We start from the raw sequence: 27235 nt of genomic DNA, 5'->3' as shown, positions 1-27235 counted from the left end.
AAACAAAGTAGGGCTGTTTATGTCCGAGGGTTATTGTACAGAGGTGATGGGTTTCTGTGTGGATGTTTTCTGTTTGAGCAATAAAGAAGGAAAAAAAATGTACAAATCTACAGTGTGGTTGGATATGCTGCGCTGGATGCAGCTGGGCCGAGCTCTGATCTGCTCATTACGATGTCTCCTCGCCCCTCTGGTGTGCCAGCACAGCCAACCATGCATGTAGTCGGGCTGTAACAGAGCTGCACGGTCGCTTCAAACAGTCTGGTTTGAAAAAACACATCCCAAAACAAACTAAAACAAACAAAAAAAAGTGTTCAAGGAAAAAGGAAAATGTCAGAAGAGGATCAGGGATTGATTGTGCGTGCAGTTATTTGGCAGAGCCAATGAGGAAATAATTTTAGCCAGGGGAAGGGGAGGAGGAAGGGGATGCCAAGCGTGTACGGACAGAGTGGGGTTTTGTAGTTTCTTGACCTGGCTTTGTTTCAGACAGCAGAGTCTGGCTGCGAGTGCCCTACCTTCATGCAGTTAAGGCTGCTAACTCGAAATCCTGATCATGAACAGTTGCTGTTATTAAATTAGTGCGGCTTCCTGGCAGTGTCCATGGGCTGATGAATCTTTGGAAGCGCATTTTGGGGTCCAGGGAAGAGGAGCTGGGGGGAGGCATGTTTTGACTTCCACTTAAATATTGATAAAAACCAGTGCTGGGTCGCTGTGGTTGTTGGGTGGGAATTGACAGCACGTTCAGTCATCAAAATTAAATGTCTACGTTTTATGCTGTCGGTGCTTGGGTTGCAGTTAGTTCAGTATTTCTCTAGAACCCACTGTTGGGTCACTAGGTGTCTACTTCATGTTTCACTCTTATCACTTCGTAAACTTTTAGCTCTGAAGCTCACGTGTGGACCCCTCCATTCAGGTTTCTGAGTCTCAAACCCCACCTCTTGGGCTCCACGTGTGTTTTTCAAAGTCAAGCACAATACATCGAGCTCGGGGCATCACTGGTGTGGAGTGGCAGTGATCTGTGGATGGAGGGTGGACACTCTTCTGAGACATCTTGAACTCTCCAAATTTCACCTCTGCGTTTCAGTCTGTTGACTTTAATGAATTGCTCCAAATGGTTTACAATTTCTCATAAGATTTCTGCCATTAGCTAAATGGTGTAGTTTATGCAACAAAGGGAAAGGCTGATAGCTTGCGATTTGCAAGTCTCATGTTTTTCCAAATTTTTACGGTTCTTTTCATAACCTGGAGTGAAATGCTTGTTCTGTTGAGTGGTTGGGGTACAGAAATACCTTGTTCTTCCTATAGCAAAACCCTTTCGAGACAGAAAGTCCAGAATATCACTGACAGGGTCTGTAAGAGTTACAGATCTGTAGATGACCAGAAGATGAAGGGAAGGCACGTGTTGCACACATGAATGTGCTGATCAGAGCATTCACTTCCCCAGAGGCTTCTAGGAGACTAAGCTTGCTCTGCTGGAGGACTGCGGTAAGACAGGAGCTTTCTTGAGGAAAAATAAGCTACAGTGAGTGGTGTGGCTGACCAAAGCGTGAGGATAGCCTCAAGGCAATGACCCCAACAGAAACAGCATGGGTTTTTCTGTATTCTCAGGATGAAGTATGTGATCTAAGGACTGGTCCATGAGTGTGACATTCTTCTTTCTCAGGGAAACTGAAGCAAATTTGAATGTGGAAATGTTTGGAAGCAAATTAATTAGATTTTCCCCCTTTTTTTTTTTTTCCATTAAAAAAGATTTTTAAATGCTGAAATTAAGAAGCTTGATAGAAGATGCTGGTTTTATAAGCCGTATTTCTTGGATGCAGGGAAATTTCCTATTGTGCTTAGCCTTTTGATTCCCAACCCTAAGCTGCTTCTGCTCGACAAGGTGTAGACACACAGTCCTGAGCGTTTCTGGCCGTGCAGACTGGCTGCCTCGGTCACTGCTCGTCTCCAGAGAAGAAAGTGGTCCAGCTGCTCATGTTATCATTGTCAACCTGCTGATTTTTTGGGGTCCTCCTGCTAGCACGCGGCGATCCTGCTGGAAGCGCGGCCGAAGAGGTTGGTTGTCTGTTGTGAAACGCAGGAACTGGAACCTTTGCCTTACCTCACACGGTAGCTGCGTGATTACAGCCTGCAAATAGTTGTGTCTGGCTTTCAGACGACTTCATTAAGAGTTAATTTATATGCAAGTTTGGTTTTCCAAAAAACAACACACATGACTGATCCACCCTATCATAAATTTTTATAATGATAAGGTGGTGCAGGCTCATCTAAAATTCCTTCCAAAGGCGGTGTCAGATTTTTATTTTAGTCATCCTAACCATCTTTTCCTTCCCTGTGTTTTCGTCCTAGCAAGGCTTTGTTTACATGAGCTGGATCCTAATAGTCCTACTCCCACCTCTACCGGCTCTTCGCAACATATTGTAGATTATTATCACTAAAACTTCAGTTTAGCGCCTTTTTTTAAAGAAATGTTTTGTTTTCCTCGTAATTCTTTTCCTTGAAGCAGCTTTCCTCGATGTTTCACGTCTTGTGTGTGGCTGGTTGTATGAGGAGGCAGAACAGAGACTGCTTTTCACGCCTGCCCGGGAAGCAGACGGCTGGCTCGCAGTACAACAGAGCTTACTGAGGGAGAAGGGGAAGGCAGGAGACGAATAAACCAGGTTTGGGAGTGAGTTGTCAGAGGGAAGGAACTGTCTTGGGTCTCTGTTGAGGATGGAGGTAAGGGAGCCTTCAGAAACTAGGTAATGTGGATGGCCGAAAGGCTTGGCAGAGACAAGGAGTAATGCTGGGGGAAGCAGTGGTCTAGACAGTAGAAGATTTGAAGGAGGTCAGGAATCTGCATTTCCCTCCTTATCCCTTCTTCACAACAAAACCAAAATAGCTCGTGGGGTTCTGGAAAGGCAGAAGGTGCAGGGAAGGGCTGGCAGCAGCGCTGCAGAGGAGTCAGGGTGCTTTGTTTCGCCTTGTGCTGACATAACCACTGGCGTAATTGATCCGAGTGAAATCCCGGGCACTCTCACTGCCGCCTTACCTCTCCGTGATGAAATCCAGGTAAAACGTTTGCAATCTGCCCTGTGTATCTCGAAGGTCGAACAACGTGATGCCATCGATAACTTCACCCACTGATGAGCAGTGGAGTGGTACAATTCAGCTTCCTTCAGAGCTCCTGCCCCGCGCCTACCCTGTAGCTATTTTCCTTAATGGATTTATGGGACCCTATAATGTGCTTTGAGGATCTGTGACATGCGAGGCTGTTCGGCTGATAAATCTTCTATCGTGAGCAAAGATCTTGCCTAGAGCCTAAGACTTGAGTTGTGCTGACTCGTGCAGTTGTAACGCACAAGGTGTGTGGGTTTGCTCTTTGGTCAGGTGAAATTCGGGTGAAGTTGGAGAAACCTCGAGAAAGCACAGATGTAGGGGAAAAGGTTGTGCTTAGTTTTGGTTGTACGGGGTGTGGGGAGGCTACCAGGAGCATAACAGGAAGCACACAGCTTGATACGCAGTTCCACCCAAAGTGTTTGAAAATCCAGGCAGCTCGCTGCTATCCAGTCTGAGCGCTTTCACTGCTCAACTTTTCCAAGCTGATGCATTGATAATGGGACAGAAGCCTGCAAGACACACGTTCTCGAGATACAGTGGTCACTAGTGCATTTTTGGCATCCAGAAATCAAGCAGAGAGAAAATTCTGCTGAAATCCACTTAGGCATCATATGTGATGATGAAGAAGGTGGCTTCTGTGCAGTCATTAAAGAAGAGACATTTTGGAAAATGCTGCCAGCTCTAAGAAATTTGTTAATGAATATAATAGAGGAATTTAGCATTGAACTGGAATTTCTGTGGTCTGCTTTTTGTACAGGGTGGGTTTCTGTTTTGTGTGCTTAGATGTTTTTTTTCCCATTTCCAGGAGCAAACAAGCACACCCCGATTTCAGTATGCCAGGAATCCCCGAGCTGGTGTCCTGAAAGGAATTTGTGTACAGATACTGTTTTTTTTTCACAATATCTTCAACTGAAAGTTTGATGTGAAGGATGTAAAATGGTCTGCAGTGGTCTATATTTTTAACATTAAATTTAATTCCAAAATTTGGGCTGGCATCCACTGTCCTAAACAACAAAGTTTCATTTCACCTTATATCTGGTTTTCTAAGAGTAAGTTCAGGCCCAGCCCAGGCATCTAACTTGTACTCCTAAGTGAACCTGGTAGAACTAGCCTCTTGTGAAGCTTTTCCTGGCAATGTTTGATGTTTTCTTCTTATTTGTAACATTTCACCATACAGTCCTTTGGAAAGAGAAAATTCACTTTCTCTGATACCATGTTTTCTTCTTATATGAGGCACAGTTGTTTCTATTATAGACTTACAAGTCTGTGTTGAAAGTCAGTCTTTTAACTGAAAGTCAGTCTTTCAACTGTCTTTCTTTTTACCTCGAGTAAAAACAGTCTCAGATTCATTCACCAGATAGCTTGGGTTCATCAAAGATGATTTGTCTGTTCCATTAATTACTTTCTGTTTTGTTCCAGCAGTCACAGAATAGCCCATAAAGTGAGATGCTGATGTTCAGTCGATTAATTCTGTAAAGATGTTTCTTAAATAAAAAATAATAAGAAAACCATAAACTGCACAATTAGTCAATTTATGTATTACTGTAAATTCCTCAAGTCGCTTAAAATTAGATGTAGTTCATGTTACACAATGCATCCACTCTAAAATTTGGTAGTTTTGTTTAAACGTTTAAGTGTTTCAATAGTGTTAAACAGTTTTATACATGTTCTAAATTAAGTTCTTCTGGCAAATAATTTTTTTTTTTATTTTGTTTCTATTGTGTTGCAGACTCTCCTACAGATTTTTGGTGTGGTAGCTGTGGCTGTGGCAGTGATTCCTTGGATACTCATCCCCTTAATTCCGCTATTTATTCTTTTCATTTTTCTTCGACGATATTTCTTAGACACTTCAAGAGATATTAAACGTCTAGAATCCACAAGTATGTAGCTTGGTGGGACTTGATGTCAGCTTGAACCCTGCTTACTATTATGTGAAATGCTAGCATTTTATAGACAATCCATCAAAGGTTTCTTTGTTATGAAAATAGCTTCCTTATTGCCTTTCTTCTCAAGCAGTGAATTCCATGCTTAACTCCTGTTTCGTGTAATGATAAACCTTAGGTATGTCAGTTTAACACTCTAAAAGTAAAGTTAGTTATGAGCACGCTAGGTCTTACATGCACATCCTAATGGTGTTTCTGACGTAATCTGTTTCTCGTGCCTGACTTGAACTTGTCTAGGTTAGGAACTATTAAGGATTACCAACAACAAACATGTTTGCCTCATGTCATTAATAAAGCTCAAAGAATTCCTTCAGTGACAGTAATTGTTAAAAAATTGAGGATGTTTTTGTACAAATGAATTTGCCTGTCTGATTCTGACAGAGTAAGAGGACTTTGGTCAAAGATATAGCATATTTATTCTAAAAGTATGCAGTACAGTAACTTGTATGGTTAAATACAAAGGATTAAAGATTAGCATGGTACAAAAAGAATTAAATGTTGCCCTTCAGCTATTGCTACGTTACTCTCTTTTCCCTTTGTAGCTCGAAGTCCAGTGTTCTCCCACTTGTCATCATCCCTCCAGGGACTTTGGACTATTCGGGCTTTGAAAGCAGAGGAAAGATTTCAAAAACTATTTGATGCACACCAAGACCTCCACTCAGGTTTGTGATGAATTGACGTGAAAAATCAAATACTTGCTTTGTAGGAGGGAAATATCTTTTGCCCTCAGCGACATGTATATAATGTACATTAAAATCAGTAGGAGCTGTGCATTTGTCTCTTTAGGGTAAAATTTCTCTGTTAGAACAAAAAAGTTATTATCTGTCTAGATTTTGAGAGTTTACTTTGGGCTGTGATATAATTTGAAATACCCATGCTTATGTTTTAACAATGTCTAAGATAAACATTTTAAAGTGTGCCTGATAAGAATATTTAAAGCGTCATTTTGACATTTTCCTGGATTCCAACTTTAAAAGGGGGGGGAGATGACAAGTTATATTATGAAGCATTAAATATTAAGTAATGTGCTAGGAGTGGGCAGAGATATTTAATATCTAAATGATCATCTTGGAAAAGTTTTGTAAATCCCTCTTCTTTTTTACTTTGAGTGGTACTCAGGGCTTAAACATAAAAACAGTATTAACATGACCAGAAGTTATAAAAGTATTAGTATTCTGCAAGGAAAAGAAATGTGATTTAGGTTTGCACTGAGTTTTTACTGTCAATTAAATACTCTGTATAAGAATGTTCTTCAAGGTGCAGCAGAATGCAAGCTTGCAATTCGGTGTTTGTTAGGTAAGACCTTGAATTTCCCTGTCATCAAGTATATGATAGTATATCCTGTGGCTTTTTTCTCATTTATGGACTGCTAAGTTTCCAGACCAGATGATCTTTTCTGACTCAGTGTTTATCCCATGCCGTGGAAACTTGCCCACCTAGCTTTGTGTTGAGCCCAGTCATTTGTGACTGAGGACACACACCTTCCAGGGAGGCAGCTCTAGATCCGAATTTCCCGTTTCTTAGTATTTTCATCTTGCTACTTATTTGGCCGAATCAATTTGTCAGTAGCTGGTAGTAAGAGAACACGTTGTTTAAATTTTATATTAAAAGGCATATTTATAAACTGCATATGTAAGTTTCACCACGCAAAAGGACTGTGACCTTTTTTATAAATGTTTTCTTGTATTTTAGGGTCGGGTCAAAGGAATATAAACACTGTTTCTAATCTAGTTAGAACAGGATTACCCTTTCCTAGTAGGTCAGAGAGTTGGAGTGTTGGCTTCTGAAGTGCTCCAAAGAGGTTTGAACTATTTCTTGCATCACAGAAGGCTGTTCCAGTCAGCAGTGTTCTTGTTTAGTGCTTTTGCTGGACTAGTCTCCTCCACTCTATTTAAGGCTGAGCCTGGAAAATGGGACGCTCACTTCAAACCCCGGTTCAGGGGTGGCTATGAATTTGATGTTAAATAACCTGTAGATAAAAAAACATCTAAAAGACTTGAGGTCTGACCGAAGCCTGAGCTTCCTTCCTGCCAGTGCAACATCTCCATAAGAGAGCTCTTGAGTCATCAGAAGTTGCATCATGGTGAGTTTTTGTTAGGTCCCAAGAATGTCATGTTCCTGCACACGGTGGCCCCGATTACACAGGGAGATTGCGGAATGATCCATCTCCAGCAGACAATTCAGTGCGCCTTCCTGTAAAACAGGATCAGTGGAGTAAAACCTTGGAGCTGAAAACCTACAATGCAGGTGGCCCATTTCCTGGTCTTACAACTGTGCTATCGCCCTAAAAATGACCTTTCATGTCACCGGGAAGCCGGCCGGCATCAGCTCTGTTTCCTGGGATACTCAGCTCCTGGGTTTCAGAGAGGTGCTTACGTTTTGATGGTAAATTGCATTTCTCAAACAAGGTTTGTGACAATGTGTCTCTCCTTTCTGCATATATCATTACCTGAGCCTAGGGATATGACTGTCCACGAAACCATACCCAGGATCTTTTGTTTAATGAAACCAGCTGCTAAATCAGGCACAAGCAGGTAGAGCTGATGCAAAGAGGTCACCAGCTCTGGCTTTGACCTGGCTGCCTATTGTCATCCTCACTCTTTCCCCCTGCTGCCCTCCAGGAGTTACCTGCAGCTCTGTTGGCTGAGTTGTTGATCTGGTCACTCCATAACTCGACTATCCAAAATGATCTGGCATAAAAACAGACTTAACCTCCTCCCCCCCCCCCCTTTTTTTTTTTTTTGTGGAAAGGATTTTTCTAGTTTGAATCTTTCCCAACGCAGGGCCAAGGAAAAGTTGCTCGGTTGGAACAGGACTGATTTTTAGCATGTAGTAATGACAAGCAATGCAGAAAGGGTTGGGGTAATAATCTTTTACTGTGACTTGGTAGCAGCTGGAATGATTCATCTGACTGCATCGTAAGCAATAAATAATGCCATGCTTTGTTACAGCCATTTGACTTCTGTTTTTGGCCCTGAGTTCAAACACTTTGCATTCTGTATTCGATATCTTTTGCTGCTGTCTCTTGTATTTGTTCTCCAGAATATCTGTCTGGGATGGAGTTTAGCACCAAATTGTGGACTCCTAGATGCAAGTGCCCAGTGGAAATGTCCACCTGTGAGCTTCTCCAAAAGTAGCTATGTGCATTTGGCCAACTGAATAGCTCTGTAGCTCCACTGAATGCATTGAGTAGCTCTTCTCTGCCTATAATGGGAGCTTAACCAGCTGCAGCTGTCTTCTAAAGACTTGGCTCTGACAGTTGTGTTGTGATACACTCTGTTTAAAAGCCTAGTCTGGCTACAGCAAATGTAGTTGTTCTTCTGCTTTTTGTACAAAACTCCCATCCCACGTCCACTACAGTCAGGGAAAGGCTTCCATTTTAAATAAATGGGCTGTGCTTCAGGCCTTGAATGTTCTTCTTTTTATTACTGTGTTTTATGCTAGCCCTGGTTGCTGCTAGTGTGAAAACTAGGTCAGAGTATTCCAGGAAAACTGGACAGTATTCTGATCATCATCTGCCCATAAAGATGTGCACTTGAAGATGACAACTTTAAATGAAGGGGGGGGAAAAAAAAAAAAAAAGAAAGGAACACTTACAATATCAACATGAAATAATTTATTATTATTATTATACAACTCAGTTTTCTAATGATCCACTAATGTCTTTGTAAAATACCATTTAGAGGCCTGGTTTCTATTTTTGACGACCTCGAGGTGGTTCGCTGTGCGTCTGGATGCCATCTGTGCCATTTTTGTTGTAGTGGTTGCCTTCGGTTCCCTGCTTCTCGCCAAGAGTAAGTACAGATGTTAGAAAGAGTTCACCCATTAATTACCATGTATAGTGATGTCTAATTCTTTTTCATAGTTTACTGTTTCTAATTGTTTAAGGACTGTAATTAAGTTAAATGTTTCTTTCTAGATCACGATCTCTTCCTCAGTCTAGGGCATTGGGTCCGTATCTCCTTTTCTGCAAATACTGGAGGCAGTTCAGACATCTTCCAGGCTTAGGCATGCAACTGCCGTCATCCCCAAATGTGCAAACAAACTTGCAGATCTGTAGTCTTCGCTTTTGTTGAGATTCTGGCTTTCAGAGCAATAACAACAAATAAATCTTTTTCCCCACCTTTGCCTTTCTTTTTTAGCCCTACAGGGCTTTGCTTTTCATACTGAAACACCCACAGAGCTGCTTCTTAACAACTTTTTTCCTTTCTGCACATGGCAGAGTAGGCCAAAAGGCAAACTAAAATTCCTAGGGATACTTGTCTAATACCTTGGATCAGCAGGATAGGCCAGTTGGAGAAAGAAAATCACCTTGTAATAATACATTTTATATTCACTGTCACTCATGAACTGTCATTAGTATATGCATCATCCAGGATGTAATTGTGTTAGATGTACTAGAACAAGATAGTCATCTAAAGTATGAAGGAAGAAGTAATTATCTTGGACATGAAAATTAGTGCTAATTTGCTGTTTTTGTTTCTTTTCTTTTTCTTTTGGATGTGTTCTGTATATGCATGTGTGCTTTAAAATTTGAACGCTCTGTGCTGCTTGACACTGAAAATTTTGAGCTAGGTTTGAATTTATTAGAATGCAAAAAGACAAGTCAAAACAATGGTCCTGAATCTTTCCTTGCCTCTGGATAAGGAGTAGCTCTCTTGAAGTCAATAGAGCTATGCTAGGATAAAGTTCAAGTTAGTTAGAAGACAATCATGCTTAATATTGGGGCAGACAAAATTAATTTATTTTATGAGAGCAGACCCACTGAACACAATGAAAGTTTATGTAAATAGGGGAAGAAATATTCTGTCCTGTTATTTTATCTGATCACTTAAAACTGTGCAGAGTTGATATAAATGTTTGTAACTTATTTTGAGATCATTTTACAGTCCTTTTTTGCTTGGGTTTTGGGGCTGATGTAAATCCCTTAGAAAATGACTGAAAATGCTTAGCTTGGGTACGGATGACCTTAGCAAGATATGTAAGTATGGTTTCGAGATCGAGCCTCAGTTGCTAGATAAAGTGCAAAGCCAAGAATCAAGATTGTCTTTTCAGACATACAGATAATTTCCAAAGCTTTAAAAAAAAATAAAAATAAAAATGCTGCAAGTAGCCGTTCTGCCTGGAGCTACTCGTCAACGCACAGATGGTAAGTATGGTGTAACCAAACAAAATTCTGGCTGTGATGCTTCCATCATGTAAGTAACCTCATGAAAGTGAAGTTAACTCGAGTTTTGTGTAATTACCAGTGTACCTATTTGATTCTCTTTTTCCTTTGTTCTGCAGCTTTGAATGCGGGGCAGGTTGGTTTGGCGCTATCTTATGCAATCACTCTCATGGGAACGTTCCAGTGGGGTGTTAGACAAAGTGCTGAAGTCGAAAACCTGGTAACATTTACTTCTTCCTTTTTTTGCTTCTTGCTTCCTTCTTGTATTTGTGACATAAAGCCTCAAGGATGGGATTCTTCTTAATTAACTTAGGACATTAATACCTTAGCAAGCAATTGAGGCACCACTTAGAGTCAGCAGAGTAGAGAAAAATAGCCTCTTCTAGGGTATAATTTGTCTGACTGATTTTGAATGTCTATTCAGATGAATCATCCCTCTCCATTGATAGTAGGGGAGCCTTTATAATCACCCTTTACAGCAGAAAGGAGGCTGTCTAGTTACAGTGGGGATATCTGCATTGCATGTAGCTAAAATTACGTAAAATTAATCCCTGTACAAGTAAGATTTTTTTCTTAAAGATTTCTTGGATTTGGGGTTTTTAATTTTTGTTATGCATTATTGCATTTTAAAAATTTGTTTATATCTCTCATTGCAATTTTTATGGTCCTGTTAATTGCTGCAAAGGCTTAAACCTTAAATTGGTGCAAGTTAACAAATATTTTCAAGTATTTAAGCATGTGTCCTGCTCAGAGTTTGTTTTTAAAAATAAATGAAGTAAAATACCCTCCACCAATTTGTAATATTTACTAACGTGCTCTGTTTTGCCTATCTACTCTTTAAGTTAGTGTATGAAAATAAAAAAGATTGTAAAATGAACATACTATGTAATAAGCATGCTTTTCTGTTTTCTATTGACAATTGGAGGTTACTTGTAATTACAATTTGCTGACCATACTGCAGGAAATACATGTAGTCCTCTTGTAGAAGGAATGAAACTATGTTTGATAACAGATAAAATAAATCATGATAGGTTTGTATTTATTTTTTTTGTCTAGCACACTGCTTCTTCGGAGCATTTTTCAGTCATGAATAAGGGAATGGTGACAGACTGGTGAGAAATGGGAAGAAAGCTTTCAGGGTTTCTTTCTGTACTGGTTAGGAAGATTCAGAAGTGTAAATCTATGGGGTTCCTGTGTAGCGAGTGTTTGAGGCCGTGATTCAGAAATGCCTTGGAGGAGGAAGACTCACCATTCACTAGCTGCCTTTGTTGTGGAAAGTTGATCATTTTATGGAGCTGTGATTAGCATCAACTTCTTTGACAGGTGGATATCCAACAAGAAGCCCCTGTTATTACGGGCTGATTATATTTGAGGGAGGCAAGAACAGTTCCTCTCTATTCTGCTGTTAGTCTTTCTTTGCATGTGTCTCTTTGGAGCTTATTTTGTAGTGTGGAAAGGGCAGGTGGCAGTGAGATAGAGAACTGTGGTGGTCAATGGCTCTGTGGCCTAGTGGAAGCCAGTGACGAGCGGTGCCCCTCAGGGGTCTGTTTTGGGACTAGCACTGTTTAATATCTTTGTCAATGACATAGACAGTGGGATCGAGTGCACCCTCAGCAAGTGTGCAGATGACACCAAGCCGAGTGGTGCAGTCGATAACACGGAAGGAAGGGATCCATCCAAAGGGCAAGCTTGAGAAGTGGGCCCACGTGAACCAAATGAGGTTCAACAAGGCCAAGTGCAAGGTGCTGCACACCTGGGCTGGGGCGATCCCAGCCCTGAGCACAGGCTGGGAGAAGACTTCACTGGGAGCAGCCCTGCAGAGAAGGACGTGGGGGTGCTGGTGGCCAAACAGCTCGCCACCAGCAGCAGTGTGTGCCTGCAGCCCAGCAGGCCGACTGCGTCCTGGGCTGCACCCCCAGAGGGGTGGCCAGCAGGGAGGGAGGGGATTGTGCCCCTCTGCTCTGCTCTGCTCTGCTCTGCCCTGGGGAGGCCACACCTGGAGGGCTGCGTCCAGGCCTGGGGGCACAGCACAAGGAGGGCGTGGGGCTGTCAGTGCGGGGCCAGGGGAGGGCCATGAAGGTGCTCAGAGGGCTGGAGCACCTCTCCTGTGGAGACAGGCTGAGGGAGCTGGGGATGTTCAGCCTGGAGAAGAGAAGGCTTTGGTGTGACCTTATTGCAGCTTTTCAATAGTTAAAGGAGGCTTATAAACAAGATGGAAAGCAACTTTTTGCTCAGTCAGGCAATGGCAGGACAAGGGGGAATGGTTTTAAACCTTTTCTAGATGGGAGATTTTGATTATATGTTAGGAGGAAATTCTTCACTCAGAGGTTGTTGAGGCACTGGCACAGGTTGTCCAGAGAGGTTGTGGATGCTCATCACTGGAGCTGTTCAAGACCAGGTTGGATGAGGCCCTGGGCAACGTGATTTAGTGGATTGCATCCCTCCCCATCATGGTAGGGGGGTTAGAACTAGATGGTCTTCAAGATCCTGTCCAAGCTATTCTATGAACTCATTGCCAGGTAACTTCTGGCCTTAAAGCTACTTGAGGCAATGTAAACCTACTAGATGTCTTTATGATGGCCTTTTCAGAACATACCTGTGCATAGATACAGTTAAGTAAAATGAATTGTACAGAATACATGTATAGGTGAGGGATGCACACCAGAGCCTAAACAGAACTTCTGTTATTTTCCTGAGGGAGAAGAAAAAGTGTCTAGATAGCTCAATATTTGTTTCTCATCCCTCCCACAAGACGAGGGACAACAGCAAATACTGCACTTCCTTCCTATCTGGCTTCAAGTGCTCAGGAAAACAAGTTTTGCTGCATATTAAGGCCATGATATGGTGAAAGCTATCTTAGAGTTTTGAATTACTTGTGACAAACATATTAAAGATTTGCTAGGAGTTAGTGCAGTGGTAATGAGGAAGACAAAAAAGGGAAAATGAAGCTGGTAACTTGATGCTAGTAGCCATCATGGATCTGCCTGTAGCTCATAAGGCAGTTTAATTTCTAGCTCTGTCTTCACGCAGTGAAGTGGTGGCATCTTAGCCAGGATTGACAGATAACTACCATAGCTTAAATTTCTTAACAATTATGCACATTCTTAAAATTGTAATTTATCCCACTGATTAGAAATTCATGCTTATGTATGGATTTAGGGATCGTGATATATTGGAGTCTGTAGTAGGACATGAAATTTTTTTCTTTTTTTTCAGTAGTATAAAGTAAGTATAGGACAGTACCAAGCACTCCTATCTGTACCTGAGAGAAAAACTCTGGAAAAATTTGCATTGAATCTTTACAGTCAAAATCAATGTACATATATATATATATATATGTATGCAGTGTGTGTGCAATAAACTGAATTTGTAGATACCTGTCTTCTTTCTTCCCCTTAGATGATATCAGTGGAAAGAGTGATGGAATACACAGATCTTGAAAGAGAAGCCCCTTGGGAAACCAACAAGCACCCACCGCCTGAATGGCCAAGTCAAGGAATGATAGCGTTTGAAAATGTTAACTTCACGTACAGTCTAGATGGACCTTTGGTGTTAAGGCATTTGTCTGTTGTAATTAAACCAAAAGAAAAGGTATGTATATGGCTGTCTTTGCCTATTACAGTAATTAAGCAAATATGATAATTGAAAAGAAACTGTTATAAAAACACATTGTAAAAGAAATGGATGTTAGGAAATCAGATAAGAGTTATTTTAAAAAATAAGTCATAGTCATATTTAATAACAGAAGTTGGAGCCTATTGATTTCCTGTAAATGTAGCATAAATGCATCCGTGAACATGACATTTCTATGTATCAAAACAAAGGGTTAAACATTCGATAACTTTCTGATAAAATTTGGGTTTCATCAAAAAGTGGCAGACATTCAAAATGCCAACAAAACCCCAAGTGTTTGTTCAGATCCAAAGCAAATGGAGCTGCGTTAGGAAATGGGGAATTCAGTAGAGGAAGCATACATGGAATGAAGGATGTCAGCACACAAGGTGAGCAGAGACAATTGACAAGAAGGAATGTACATGTTCCCACACAGAGCCCAGAATGGAAGAGAGAAGAAAGAAACACAAATCAGTTGCATAACTTTAGAATTGGGGATTTTATTTCAGTTCCTTTCGGCTACCAATCCAATTAACGGTTGCTGTTAATTAGATTGGTAGCCAAAAGAAACATAGAAATAAAATTCTTCCTCCTCTGCAAATTTGACTCTTCCTCCCCAGTTTTGACACTATCCCCGTATTAAGAGTGTTGCAGTGAAGGTCTCCCCCACAGACAAAATTAAATTAGAGCCCTGCAGTGTTAATTCGTGCTTTGCTACATTTGAAATCCACGTGCACTTTTTTGATTAGGATATCTTCCCTAGGAGGCTGGTTCAGCTCTCTACAATCACTGCCCTGGCCTCGCTTGTAACATGCTTTTCCATTCAGTCCCAAACCTGTTTCATTCCTCAAGCGGGCCTTTTTAGTAACATGCATGTTACAAGACTTCAACCCAACTTTGTTTCGTGGAGACAACCTCATGGAATTAGGTACAGACGAGTTCAGAACGATGTTTAAGAAGAAGAACTGAAGAGGTGTTTATCTGCTGTCCACCTTTCTTGCCTATGGGCCATCTCTTCAGCTGTTATATATCACTCTAATGCAATAGCAGACAAGAAGGTTTACATTTCTTAGTGAGAGATGGAAATAAAATAATAAAAAAGAAAACGGAAGCAAGAGATATTAACAAGGTCTTATTCAGTCCTTGGTGGGGGAGGAGGAGGAGGGATGATGACTGGGGGTATTTATTTTTGCTGAGTGGTTATGCTGTGGTTTTGTCATCCTGAAGTGAATTTGTCCAGCTTGAAACTGTTGCCAAGAATTTCATGTTTGTTTTCTATGATGTTTTGCACAATACTGCAGTAGACTGCCACTGTGCAAAATAAATCTCCCAAGCATCTGTGCCCCGTACGTTGTTTTTAATTGTGGAGAAATGTCTCTTCAGAACCAGGTTTCCAGATGCATGTGGCTGTCAGTGAGAACTGTTGTGCCAGCTTAAACCCCTGGCTACTTCAGACTTCTGGTGGCTGCAGTGCCTCTGATGGAACGAGTGAATTTAAACTTCTGCCTGCTTGCAGTTTTTCCTATAGCTGACCCAGCACCAAGTCTGTGAGGCGGTAGGTGCAGTAAGAATGGAGGAGATCATTTCTAAGGGATCACTTAGGGATTACGGTGCCTTTACAGCTGCCACCTAAGCTGCACGTTTAGTATCTCCTTACAGTCAAAGCAGGCTAGGAAGGTCTTTCTGTTGAACCATCTTTGCTAACCTAGCATGGTCTGCCTCATGCAAGGAGCTCTGCCAGCAGCCAGCTGTGATTCACCTCTTCAGCCTAGCTTAGGTTAGCATGTGCAGCCTTGATTTTTAAAGACCAGCCTTTGTTTCAGGGGGTGTAGCTGAATTCAACAACTTGCGAATGAGTATGGACCAACATTACTAAATACACCTTGCCCCAACAGATCCTGGATCTGAGGATGTGGCTACATGAAAAAAGTTAGGAGGGGTGAGGGTCTAGATTTACGGCATGGCAGCTGTTTGCGCAGATACTCAGGGAGGTTGCCTGAGGGGTAACAAGGGCAGTTTGAGAGGAGTAGCTGACATGCTGTAAATCTCACTCTCATTTTTTTGTTCAGCTCCACTTTGAAGTACAAGTGACATTTGAGTAATGATGAGCCCGGTACAGCAGGTGTACTCTCGTGTATACACATGGTGTACATCGGGCTACGAAACCGTGCCCAGATGATTCCTGTTAGGCGGCTGGAACTTCGATTTGCAGACCCTCCTCGTGTTTGCACTGGTTATGAACAGAGACCTCAGAAGAACACAATGTATAAAAAAAAAAAGTGTATAGGGAGAGCTGTTTCAAATTCATGTCAATTTTCAGCAGCCTGTAGTCAATTGGACCCAAAATACAAATAGATTCCTCTAAATGCTGAAGAGCACAGTCCTTTCATTGGATGCCAAACTGAAAGTGGGATTTTGACAATATGCAGAGCAGCTGCATTTTTATTTTAAGTATCAATTTTTTATGTTTTTTCTTTATATTCTTAATACAATACTTTATATCACTGACATTTACAGAGAAACAATTGAACTTTTGTTTTCATAACTCCGTATGTCTGTATCCATTCAGCATTCGCTTTTTGAGCGGTGCTGTAACTGTTCGTAACTATTTTCCCTTTGTTTCGTATCATTTGGTTTGACATCACTTAGAATAGAAGGTATTTTATAATTTATTGTAACAGATTTGCTTACATTGTGCAGTATCTTTACTAATAAGCACTGTATAAATGTTAGTTAGTTTATGTACAATTGTACAATAATGAATTTTTGGATGAAACTGTTCAATCAGAAAATAGAAGTAGGAAACGCTGTTTAGGTCATGCATTGTGAGTTGCTCCTTGTCGTATACCTTTTTAGTGTTATTTTTGCTTAAATGTGGGCACTGCTGCTTTATCTGGGGTCAGTGTCTCTGGCTATTGGAAAGTTTTTTCCTTGCTCTTCAATGTAATGTTGCCTATGCTTAATTTCATTCCAGCAGTCATTACTGCATACATCTGAGTCTCAGGCAGTGGGTAATTCCCTCTGGTGTCTGTACGTATATTCATGAAGGTTTTCATGTTTCTTCCTCCTTTCTGCACCCAAATCGCTTTGCCAGGCTATATTGTACATGTTTAATCCTCATAAATCCTTCCTCGTAAAATCAGTATCTCCAACCCATATTAATTTTATGTTGCACTTCTCTGAACTCTTTCCAGTAGGTTGATTTCTTTCTGGAAATGTAGCAATTAGAACTGAGTACAGGAAATAACAAATCCTGCCAAATCAGATCTGTGTAGAGAGCTACACCCATCACCTTCTATGATACAATTGATTACTGCACATTGTTTTCTCTAAGAATCCCTCACCTGAAGACAACATTTAAAAAAAAAATAAAAAAGAATTTGCTGTTCAAGTAGTGTTTAATCACCACTAATTATATGTCTCCTCTTACTTATTAATGGCCCTACTTTCTCCTAAGTCTTGATTTTATATAAGTACTTGTAGATCTTACTCCTTGTCATTAAAGTCAGCAATCCCATATTTTGTGTTGTCTCTCCCTCTTTTTTTTTTTTTTTTCTGAAAGCATTGTTTTTTCACGTTGTACACAGTTTCTTATTTTTCCTTGGGGAGCCTATAGAAGCCTGAATCACTATGATTTTATTATTCACTGTTTCACGTGTTTGGACAAGAATTTCAGCTTGCCCACGCAGTCTTGTAGTTTCAATGCTTGTATCCTCTCTGCTGAAGCTGTCTGAAGCATGAATACTGTTTGTAATCCTACTGCTAGTTTTAGCTTTATTTTGGCTCTCGAGCTTGACTACTTTACAGAACTTCACCTTAACAGTACTAAGCAAAATCAGTCTTAGTTATATAAATTGGGAATAGCACTCATAAATTATTCCTGAAATGGTTTGTAAGAGGCCTTTTTTGGATTGAGAAGTGGATGCATGCCTGAAGTGATTTGCCTAATGTCAAAGAGCAAACGAGGTTTAGTGTAAAATTGGCTAGCTTGAATCACATTACTCTACTCACTGAGCTCCTTTATCTTGTTTATACAATAAAACACAACACCTTAAGAGAGAATCTTTGTTAGGAAAATATTTCTTTCACCTTTGAATGATAAGATCCAAGAAATCACTGAGGATCCAATTGTCACCTGAATGCCAGCTGATCTGGGGGGGAGGTTTTTTCCTCATGAAAAAAAAAAAAAGTTAATTATAAAGTAGTTTTATTTGGTGCTTGTTCTACTATAAATCCTGTGATGTAGTAAAACTATTGCTTGACATATTAATTTATCCTGCAAGGCTCTTGGTTTAATTGTACGAGCTTGGTTTGTTCTGTAGGTTGGAATTGTGGGAAGAACAGGAGCTGGGAAGAGCTCTCTTATAGCAGCCCTCTTTCGGTTGGCTGAACCTGAAGGAAGAATCTGGATTGATAAGTACTTGACATCAGAGCTAGGCCTCCATGACTTAAGGAAGAAAATTTCAATTATACCTCAGGTAAGAAGCTGACTTTGCCATAAACGTTTCTTCTGTAGCCCTGTAGTATTTAAAATGCTTTGCCAGGATATGTTCCACATACACCCCCGTATTCAGTAGGCAGAGAAACTTCTGCAAGGCATTATTCTGAGAGGGTGGCTGGGCACTGGAACAGGCTCCCCAGGGAAGCGATCACGGCACCAAGCCTGTCAGAGTTCAAGAAGCATATGGACGTCACTTGCAGACGTATGGTTTGATTTTTAGGTGGTTCTGTGTGGAGCCAGGAGTTGGACTGTGCGTGATCCTTGTGGATCCCTTCCAACTCAGGATATTCTATGGTTCTCTGATTCTTGCTAGAACAAGGTCTTGATTATTTTAAGATAAATGGAATCAGCTTTGGGAACTGGAAGATTTTCTTCCTAGTTTTGTTCCTTGTCTGTTCCTCTGGAGTAAGTGCAAATATATGTTAGCAGTATGCTGTCCTCCGTGACTGGGAATGAGCGAAGAAAATCTGGTGGGAATACACCAAGCTTCAGCAATCCTCTGAAAGCATCTCCAAAGTTGATCCTTTGGCAGAAACTGCCTGATGCATTGCTGAAGCTTTCTTAGTAAGGGAGTTTAAGGGGACACATTCACTTCTGTAGTCACCCCTGTACAAAGTGACTGAGGCTAGATCTTGAAAGAGCAAGTTTGCTTACTGGAAGTGAGCTAACAGCCTTTTCAGGGCTGGAGAGGAGGAGAGCAGAGGAAGGGAGAAAGGGGAGTCATTATGACCTATAAATAAAAACTTGGTGACCTTCAGAAGCTGAATGCAGGAAAGGCTGCAATGAAGGAAAAAAATAAGACAATATTGGGAATAACCTCATCTCTGATGTTGGAACAGAAGAATGAATGTTCCAAGAAATCCCATAGACCAGAAGTGTTGTCTTCTATTGTCTGCCTTTCAAATGAGACAATGAACCAGAGAAGGGTTATGTATTACCTCAAAACTTCCTGAAGGCAGAGCCTGTGCGGGTTACCATGTTTCATGAGGGCTCTGATCTCTCCTGTGATCCTCCCTCCCTCTCCAGTGGAGAGTAAAAGAAGAGGGAAGAGCTCATATGTTGGAAATGCAAAGTCATCTTTCTGGCAAATAATTCATCTCAGTTGTTCTAGCAGGTAGATAGAACAGTAGGCTGGAAAGCAGAGGAATTCATTTGCCATGTTTAGCATTAATTCTCTGTATTTTATTACAGGAGCTGTATTTAGAATCCTTTGACCACGTTTGTATCTGAGTGTTTGCTAGCCTGTTGGCAGGATGGCATTCAGAGTGTTAATATTACTTTCTTAATTTGAGAATCTGATAAAAACGGGAATGAACAGTGGTTCTAAGCCTCCCTGCTTACCTGCCTTTTTTTTTCCCTTTCCCAAGAGCAGGAGTCAGAGAAAGTAGATATGCTTTTACTAAAAAATAATAATAATAAAATAAAAGGCCAACAAACAAACAAAAAAGAACATCACTTCCCCAGCAACTGGATTGCTGCCTTATGCAGGCTGCCTTTTTGTTTCTGCATGCTGAGGTATTTGTTTATGTATGGCAGAGGTACCCAGTGGGACTAGTCACCTTTTCATATCTAAAGAGAACTTTATGTGGACTTAAGTTTTTTTTTTGTTTGTTTTGTTTTTGTTTTGTTTTGTTTTTTTTTGTGTGTGTGTGGTCTTTTTTTTTTTTTTTTCTTTTTACACTTGTGCACAATGTTCTTTTCTCCTGAAAACAGATGATCATCAGTTCATTCAAGGTCTACAGCTTTATTGAAACCCTGCCTGTAGCTATTGCAGGTGATTTCTACATTTGGAAGCATTCAACCCAGTTGAATAAGATAGTGCTGACACAGAAGAGCTGCTGGTCAAATTCAGTTTCTACACACTGAATAAAGCAGATGCTCAAAGTTCACTATTTAATTATATGTGGTGGTTTGTTTATTCATACATTGGCTTATCACATGGTTATAAAACCATTTCAATTCAGTAGAATATTGTGATAGGGTTTTCGTCATGGTCCCAAAGGGTTTTAATTGTCTGAAGGGTAGCAGGTAATGTTTCTTCTCCACATAGGGGAGGACTTGTTTTTACTAAAAATATGTGAAACAATGAAGTGGTGGTAGTAGGAAGAGGACGAAGGTTTGGAATTAGGTTTATACTAGACTAAACTGAGTGATAAGCATTGTCTTTGTAGTGCATTAATAACAGTGATGTCAATAATAGAAATAGTCATGTAACATCAGGCAGTTGTTTTGCAGCAAATATCTCCATAATTATGTGGGAAGTCAAAAAAAAAAAAAGCAACAACAAAAAGAAGAGAGAGAGATTCATTAAAATTATAACATAAGGCATGCTAAACTAACCCATTCCTAGAGTGATGAGTCAAGACTGATGTTTTCTTACATTTAAGGTTAAATACATACCTGGAGAAATAAAAATGTGCTTAGGCTTCTAATTGCTTGCTTGGATAGAGCTGTGTGAAGGCTGTGTTTGTAAATCTTTCCTATGCAAATGTTGTCTGCCTCCCTGACTGCAAGCATTTTTACAACAATTATTTACAGGTTTGTCTTATTACTTTCCTCTCATAAACCAGGCTATTTTAAATAATAATCTGTGTCAGAAATGATAATTAAAAAATATCCTTATCTACTGTTGCAGTACACGTCTGTTGTTAGGACTTTTATAATAGTTATGAACACTTTATAAATTCAGTTGCTTATTTTACCAACCTATAAAAATAGATTGAAAAGGAAAATAAACCTAACAATACCTTCAAAAAACACACCAAGTGGAGTATTAAAATAGTTATTGTTAAACAAATTACTTCCTAAGGTGTTTTTTTTTTAAGAAAAATGTTCTTTAGCCTGCTAATGTTTTCATTAAATCCTTTTGTTCATTCAACAGGTTTTTAGCGACATGTTTTGCCAACTCAACAGATACTTTCAAATAATTGGTGTGCCATGTCAAGAAACACATATGTTCTTTTATACTGCTTGTGGCATGTTTTGTCTCAGTTAATCCTTTTATACCGTTCAGAATAGTTTCGATGTGAAGACAGTAAGTGAAGGCAGAAATCCTGTTCTGATTTGCTGCTGCCATTTGGGTGGAGCTGGCCATCACTAGGCTTAGGTGGGATGTCAGTCAAGACAGAAGGTAGTCTTGGAGTAAGCTGAAATTACCAAATACAACTTCAAACATTCTTTAGGAGAAAAAAAAATGCAAAAGATTTCTCCAATTTAAACGAGACTCTGATAACATTTTCTCCATTTATCATTAGTACTGGTACAGCTTTTGGGTTGTTGTTGTCTTTGCGTAGCATAAAGAGGAGTTTTGTTTTGTCAGTGCACAACTCTCTGGTCTGTCAAATCCCCTTAGTGAGTACTGACCTGATGCTTTGGGAAGGCTGGACCAAAAGCCATCTTCCCACTTCTCAAATAGTATATTTTTCAGTGTGCATTGATTTCTGCCAGTTTTTGCCAGTTTACTATCTGTTACTGGTCTGAATGAGAACAGTGGCTGCTTCAACCACAAGTAAAGCCACATTGGTACCTGAACTGGGCGACTGTACTGATTTGACTCCCTAGTTTATTTTGAATTAGCCCAGGAATACTCCAGATCTCGATAAGCTTGGTATAATGCTGAAGCCATATAGATGAACTTATGCGTGAGTGTATGATACACATTTACACGTGTAGATTTAAACATTGCACGGAAATGGTGAAATCTGTTTCTTTTAGGCTCTGCTGGTAAAATTGAAGGGGGTTTATGGTATGAAATTAGGAGTTAAAAAAAAAAAAAAGGAAAATGAAAATGGCACTGAGAGCAATTGAATTCCTCTCCTGTTTTATTTAGTGTAAACATAAATTTTCAAAACTGCCCAAACATAATTTAGGAGTGTGACCCCATTGACAGCAGCAGTTTCTGGTTCTCATTAACAATACCAGGATAGCAGTGATTGCATGTGAGTATATATATAGCTTGTGGCATCAAAACAGTGGGATGTAAATGCCCATTTGAGTACCGACATAACTGTGTGCTGTCATCTGCAAATAGACCTGCCCTGTTTGGGAAATCAGCTCCACACAGAGTGGCCAGACACTTGTCTCCCCCCCCTCTCTTTTCAGTGTGCTAAATACTCTTCTGCGTTTCATAAAAGATAGCTTGTTGTAGGATGTTTCTATGTTACTGTTGATATAGGTTAGTTCTGATTATTATTAGCTAACCTATTGTGATCTGAAACCTGTGTTTATAACAGAATGCTAATTTTATTGGTTTTTAGGAGCCTGTTTTATTCACTGGAACTATGAGGAAAAACTTAGACCCTTTCAATGAATACACTGACGAGGATCTGTGGAATGCCTTGGAAGAGGTGACTTACTAAGTCTATATTTACAAGCCAAGTAACACCATTATGCTTGTGTGCATTGGGTTTTAGATGTTTTCATGAGGTTTGTTACGGGCATAGCTGTTGATGGAAAAGAGCAGAGCGTTGTGTGAGTGTTTGTGCATGTGTGTGTTTGTGCATGTGTGTGTAGACATGCATATTGTTATATAAGTCTTTTATGAAAAAATTATCCCTTGGGATGATGTTTTGGTTACGTTTTGATTCATATCTTAGTTTTAATGAACATTAATAGATTCTTAACAATATGCTTTTTTAGAATTCTAATAACTGACACACTGTAATCCAACTTGGCACTTAGTCATTTTGTGTCAGAATATAAAAGGCAAACCTTGCATAGTTATTGTTGTGTCATCAAACGTACAATAGCTGATTTAAAAGGGAGTTACTCATCCTACAGTATGTTGACATGTCAACAGGTGCAACTGAAGGAGGTTGTGGAAGATCTGCCTAATAAAATGGAGACACAGCTGGCAGAATCTGGGTCTAATTTTAGTGTTGGTCAGAGACAGCTGGTATGTCTTGCCAGAGCGGTTCTAAAAAAAAATCGGATCCTTATCATTGATGAAGCAACAGCAAATGTGGACCCAAGGTAAAAACAAAATGTCATGTTAAGATGAGCTGTTTTTCTTCGGTATGATCACCTGTGCTGTAGAGATGAACTTAAATACTTTGTGTTTCTTGTCGTTTGTATTGCTGTTTTATGTTTTCCACAATCCTATCATAACTGTCTATTCATATTGGGATGGCTCAGCTTCAGGCCCAGAACAGATGATATAAGCTGGATATGTGCCCAGAATATCCCTGATTTCAGTGTGGAATAGGAAGATTAATATTCCAAATGGATCTGTCCCGCAGCCATCAACAAGAACTTCCCTGGAAATGCAGATCAGTAACATCAGAACAGCCATGAAACTAAGCTGAGTTCTGTTGATTACAGGAAGAAATGTCTCTGCAAAAATAATAAATAAATAAATAAATAAAATCTTCCTCTCTCTTCCACCCCCCAAAAAAAGGCAAAATTAGAAGGGTAACAAGCGGTTGTAGGCAAAACCCGTATGGTTGTGAGGTGCTGTCCCTTCAGATGGCTCAGATACCCATGTAGATAAAGTAAGGGGGAAAAGGTAAGCAATTCTAAAGACCACAGCAATTGCAAAACAGATTTGGAGGTGTTTAAAGCTAGAGGAGGAGCTCGTTTATCACTCATTATTTTGTCTTGTATAACTCAGACCAGCAGAACTTTCCTGAATTCGTTCTTGTTTGAACTCGAGTGTACTTCTAGAAGAACATCCAACCTCAATAGAAAAAATTTTCAATGACAACCCTTGTTAAATTGTTCCAATAGCGAAGTACCCCCACTGTTAATTTTTGAAACATTTGAAACGCTGGTGGAAATATTTTGGAAACAATACTGCAAACGTACTGCATCAATTAGCCTGAGCTGAATATATAGTTCCAACAAACTATGGCTTGAGGGAAAACTCAAAGTCCAAAGAGGACAATAACACAGCAAGTCTCTCAAACAGATGCATTAAGGATTTTGTATGTCATCTGGGCGTGACTCATTTTTATAACATCTTCTTGGGGGAGAAGTGGTGCCACTAGGGTAGCTTTGCAGTTCAGCTCACAGTGTATTTCTGAAACCTTTAGAGCAATGTTTTCCCTTCCCAGAGGTTCCTTTTTTTTTTTTTTTTTTTTTTCTTTTTTGACTATTAGTATATTTTTGTGTAAGCACTGATAGATTAGTGTGATTAATCTGTGATTAATCATAGCTGTGGAAATTTAATACCATCTTACTCATCCTCCCTATTTTGGCATCTAACGTGTGTGTTCTCAACTTGCACTATCCATTTAATTGATCTTGATTAATGTGCGCTGCAATATATATTATAATAAGGTAAATGTTTGTTTGTATCAACTCTAGGCATAACAATAAAAATAATAACTTGGAACTTCTCCTTTGAATTCAGTTTGCATTACAGTCATTATTACCTTTTCCTTAATGTGTTGCTAAAACTAGAGCAAAGTATTTTTCAGCTGTGCAATCTGATAGGACGTTCATCAGGAAATGCTGATGTGTGTTGCTTAACTGAGCAGTTAGGGAGGCATTTTTGGCATGTAAAGAAAACCTCCTCCTCTTCTGATGCACAACCCCCATACCTGGCACCCTTGTCTCTAGCCTGGCGGCAAGCACACATCGTATCAAGCACCTGGGATAGGAAACCATGGGGAGCTGCCGCCGGCTCTGGAGATTATTATTCCTTTTTCTGTTGTTCTGGCTCTTGATCTCTTTACCTCAACCGCTGCTGCAACCATGTCCCTCCTTCAATTCAACCTGGAAGCAAATGTGAGAAGCCAGGGTTTGAGGGTGGGAGGAGGAGAGGGATGGGTGAGATGCCATGAGGCAGTGGATATGACATTTCCCTGGGCTGAGGGACTCTTCACCATGGTTCTCCCTCTTGGCTAGGCCATTCTTGTTTGCTGTTGAGTGAAGCCGAGCAAATGAATAAAGGGAAGGAATTTGGAGTGCGTCTTTCTCCCTCCTGTCTACGTCTTCCAGCTCCCATAAGTACCCCTATTACCTCCTCATAGCGACTGGCTGCTCTGCATGCTGCAGGGGTGTCGGTGCTGTTCACAGGGAGAGGAGGAGCCTGCCATAAAGAAGGTTCTCCTAAGTCAGACTGCTCGCATGTTGTATGCGATGACTGACAGGCATTTAATTTGATGTTATCTTTTTGGTCCTGAAGCCAGAATTCTTATCCCTAAGAATGGAATAATTTTATAGCAGTTAAGTGATTCGGGAAAGTTGTGTGAAAGCTGGAGGAGAAGAGCTGAAAAGTCTTTCTGCAGTCTCTTTGTTGATGTATTGAAACAAAATCCCTAGTAACTGAGGCTTTTTCTTTCTTTTCTTCATTTTTTTTTTCTTTAATACTAAGGTCAGTGCTCTCTGAGTACACTAGTATTTATTAACTTGTATTTTTACTACTTGCAGAGGACACAACCTTTTAGGGCCAGACCACCATCACATTTTTACACTGGTTGTTTATTGACTGTGGTTAAAAGCAGTCTCTGCACATGGTTCAGTTCATTAGTCGGTTTAACCTTGTAAGGTTTAACTTTCTGTTGCATCTAATTGGTATCTGCACTCGTTTCTCTTTCGGAGCAGTTATCATCAAGTGTTGCTTTCTCCGAGGCCGCTCAGGAATAGCGCAGTGAGAGATATGCTTCCAGGACAATCCCAGGAGGACACTAAGCTGGAGATAACGACTTACCCAGTGTTTCTTTCAAGCAGCTCAGTTGCTTCACACTCAGACTGTGTTTATTCTTGCTCTTCAGCCAGTTTTCTTCTTACACAGTCAACTAATTCAGGATATACCAGATCTTGGCTTGCTGTGAAACCTGCTCTTAGATCCCCAATCCGTGGTGCCAGCGGGACAGCCACGCCACCATTTTGTGCTTTCTTATTGTATTGTTCTTTGTAATGGGGAGTATCGTGGTTCCTATTTTCATATTATCAGATTCGGGTTGAGCTTTTGTCATCCAGCAGCCCTGGTTTGGTATTCAGGTTGTATCTTTGGTTTATAATGTGCCTGAAAGTTTGATCCACTGAAGGGGACGATGGAATCCCTTGGCACTTGCTTGGCCGCTTTATCAGCATGGGTTGGGAGCCCAAAGGCGCGTACAATCTGTGGCCCTCAAAAAAGGACAGAAATTCTGCTTCCTTTGGCACTTTTCAGGAGGGTGGACAGCTCTAACTGGCACATAATATAGTCTCTGCACCCGTCAGTGCTTCATTCTACATGCAGTCCCATTTCATAGTTAGTCTGAGATTTTCACGCCTTTCCTACCTTCTCTCCAAGGTTCTTTGGAGGTCACTGACAGTGCTTCTGCCTAAAAACTATACTTTAAGATCTACCACTAACCTTAGAGAGGGTCTGGTCTGGGTCTGCCGGTGGAGAGAGCTACGTGAGATTTCATACTGTGATATTTGAGGATTGAGCTGTATTGTCTTTCTGTGATTATAGTCCCATTTGAGAACATTTGTCACATCCACAATACGACCAGAGGGATAAGTTTATGTTCAAGAAATATTTGTTTAAGACAATAGGTTGATAGTATCTATAAAAGAATGAGAAATGTTTTCTATTGTAAATGCAGGGAGGGATGGTGCTGTAAGGAATGCATGTGTTAAAGGCAGGTATAATAAATGAATACAGGGAACAGAGATGTTCAAGGATTATGCATTCTCCTGAGATAACAGTGGGAATAACCTGAGAGTTGAAAATTGTTTTGAGCTCTTTTAAAAGTTATTTTCAAAATTCCTGAGCAAGCTACAATTCTCTGTGCTCCTCAGTAGCTCTGCAGGAAACCTCACCTTGAGCTTGACTAAAGGGAAAGAAAAAGGTTTTCTTTACATTATTCCAGGTCGTATTGAAGCTTTTGTTTCCATTTTTCTATTCAGTGTAGACTATCTCTAACCATTGCAGAGAATGCATCCTGCTGTCTCTCTAAGCCTCTTCCCTACTGAGTGTTATCA

At 40.3% G+C, this 27235-nt stretch overlaps 1 protein-coding gene across 3 annotated transcripts in view; it reads left to right on the top strand.

The window, feature by feature from the left end:
• ABCC4 (ATP binding cassette subfamily C member 4 (PEL blood group)) overlaps positions 1-27235 on the top strand; it is a 149131-nt gene that overhangs the window by 94225 nt on the left and 27671 nt on the right. For all 3 annotated transcript variants that reach the window (XM_082779406.1, XM_082779407.1, XM_082779408.1), the window contains 8 exons: positions 4826-4976; positions 5582-5701; positions 8723-8833; positions 10326-10426; positions 13606-13797; positions 18141-18296; positions 22576-22665; positions 23118-23290. In XM_082779406.1, the coding sequence (XP_082635532.1) occupies positions 4826-4976; positions 5582-5701; positions 8723-8833; positions 10326-10426; positions 13606-13797; positions 18141-18296; positions 22576-22665; positions 23118-23290 (1094 nt within the window). The remainder of the gene's footprint in view (positions 1-4825; positions 4977-5581; positions 5702-8722; positions 8834-10325; positions 10427-13605; positions 13798-18140; positions 18297-22575; positions 22666-23117; positions 23291-27235) is intronic.

Source organism: Aythya marila (assembly GCF_965140915.1).
Source record: "Aythya marila genome assembly, chromosome: 1".
NCBI lineage: Eukaryota > Metazoa > Chordata > Aves > Anseriformes > Anatidae > Aythya > Aythya marila.
The sequence above is the reverse complement of the archived record's forward strand: the minus strand, read 5'-3'. Positions and strand labels throughout refer to the sequence as shown.